General features: G+C 45.7%; 1 protein-coding gene across 1 annotated transcript in view; it reads right to left on the bottom strand.

Moving 5' to 3' along the window:
- LOC119589500 overlaps positions 1 to 1,891 on the bottom strand; it is a gene marked incomplete in the record, with an annotated part of 30,146 nt that overhangs the window by 12,050 nt on the left and 16,205 nt on the right. Inside the window, 1 exon segment of the mRNA XM_037938100.1 lies at positions 1,475 to 1,610. Within this exon segment, the coding sequence (XP_037794028.1) occupies positions 1,475 to 1,610 (136 nt within the window).

Here is a 1,891-nt window from a genome sequence, read left to right as displayed (position 1 = left end):
AAGTAGGCGAGAGTGATTAAAAGAAACGTTTTGTTAGATTATTTCCGAATTGGAAAAATAATCAGACATCATCACAACGAAATTTCACAAAGGCCACAGCAAAGGATTCTGTTTTTTTGTTTTTTTTTTCTCCCCATTCTTTTTAAGTTGTACAGAACCAAGTCTTCAAATCAGTCCTTTCCCTTCCCATTCTCTCCCCTTTCGTCACTTCCTCTCCCCATTCTCCACCTCCTTTCTTCTCCCCCTTCTCCACCTCCCTCCCTTCCTCTTTATCATCTCCACCTCTCCCCTCCGCCCCTTTACCCCTCCCCTCCCTTCCCTCTCTTCCTCTCTTTAACTCCTCCCCCTTCTCCTCCCCTCCTTCCCTCTCCCTCCTTCCCTCCCTTCCTCTCCTCTCCCCTTCTTCTCCCCCTTCTCCACCTCCTCTCACCTACGTCCACTACAAATACAGGACACTTCTTGCAGAACAAGTGACTTAACCCGTATCTTTCAGCCTATTACCCACATGTGCCTCGTAACTTCACATTTTGCTTACGCTCTGATAATTTCACATGTAACCCATATCCTAGTAACTTCACATATACCTAGCAACTTCATACCTTTACATGTACCTTACCTGTAACATCATAAGCAACTTTATATGTACCTTACAGCCCTGTAAATTCACATTTATACAGCACAGCTTAGTAACCACATCTATCATCTTGATAACTTCGAATGTACCTTGTAATATAATAATTTCACAAGAACCACCTAGCCTGGTAACCTGGCAACTTTCTACGTAGGTGTACCTCTTAGGCTGATGTCTAACCCTGATCGCAGGTGTAGTTCATACCCTGAACCTCAATACAGGTACAACATACCCTAATTACACCCGGGATGTAGCCTCACAGTCCTCACACCCTAACCTCGACCCCATCTCATAGCTTAATGACACCCTTAATTACAGTCTTAATTGCAGCCTTTCTCTCACAGCCTAATTCCGGCCTAATCCCGAGCGTAACCAGCTCACAGTCTCGATTTCAACCATGATCACGCCATAGTCTAATTTCATCCTAACATCAGTCACCACAGTCTTAATTCAACTTTGATTCCAACCATACCAGCCGCAGTCTGGATTCCAGATTTGCCTTCATAACCACGATTATTCCCAAATTCCAGCTCGACGAACTAGCAGTTTCGATTCCGGATCGATTTCGAAGAATATCCCCCACAGTCCAAATTCCAGCTATATCGCCCAAATTCCACATTTCCAGTCATACCACTCTACAACCCTGATGCCCCCCCAATTCAAACAATACCACCCACACCCTAAATCTCAACCATACCAACCCACAACCCTAATTTTCCCCCCTGACTCCAACCATACCACCTGACAGCCCTGATCCCAACCTTCTCTCCCACCCCTTATTCCAACGAAGCAACATCCTTAACCCCCCCCCTTAAATGCCCCTTAAATCGCCCTTGAACTTACCCACGACGATCATCCTGCCCTGGGCGATGACGGTGTTGAAGTCAGGTCCCTCTGCCGAGACCTCGCAGCGGTATTGCCCTGAAGCGTTGAACTCGACTCGCTGAAGCACCACCTGGCTGGGCTTCGAGAGCTTCATCTGCGGGAGAAAATGGGGGGTCACTACTTGGTGAGGAATGTGAATGAATCTGAAAGTAATTCTATAGACTAATGTATATACATATATGTCTTATCATCTGTAACTATCTATCTCTATACAGATTATAATATAAGCCATCAATGACGAGAACCCACACCAGCTACCCCAACGTAAACCGACTACGCACACAACACACACGCTGACTCAGAGCATCATCTCACGAGAACAGACACGGACGGCCCCACAATACTTAAAAGAATGTGAATGAGATTGAAATAGTG

This window comes from Penaeus monodon, chromosome 25 (assembly GCF_015228065.2).
Source record: "Penaeus monodon isolate SGIC_2016 chromosome 25, NSTDA_Pmon_1, whole genome shotgun sequence".
NCBI classification, from domain to species: domain Eukaryota; kingdom Metazoa; phylum Arthropoda; class Malacostraca; order Decapoda; family Penaeidae; genus Penaeus; species Penaeus monodon.
The sequence above is the reverse complement of the archived record's forward strand: the minus strand, read 5'-3'. Positions and strand labels throughout refer to the sequence as shown.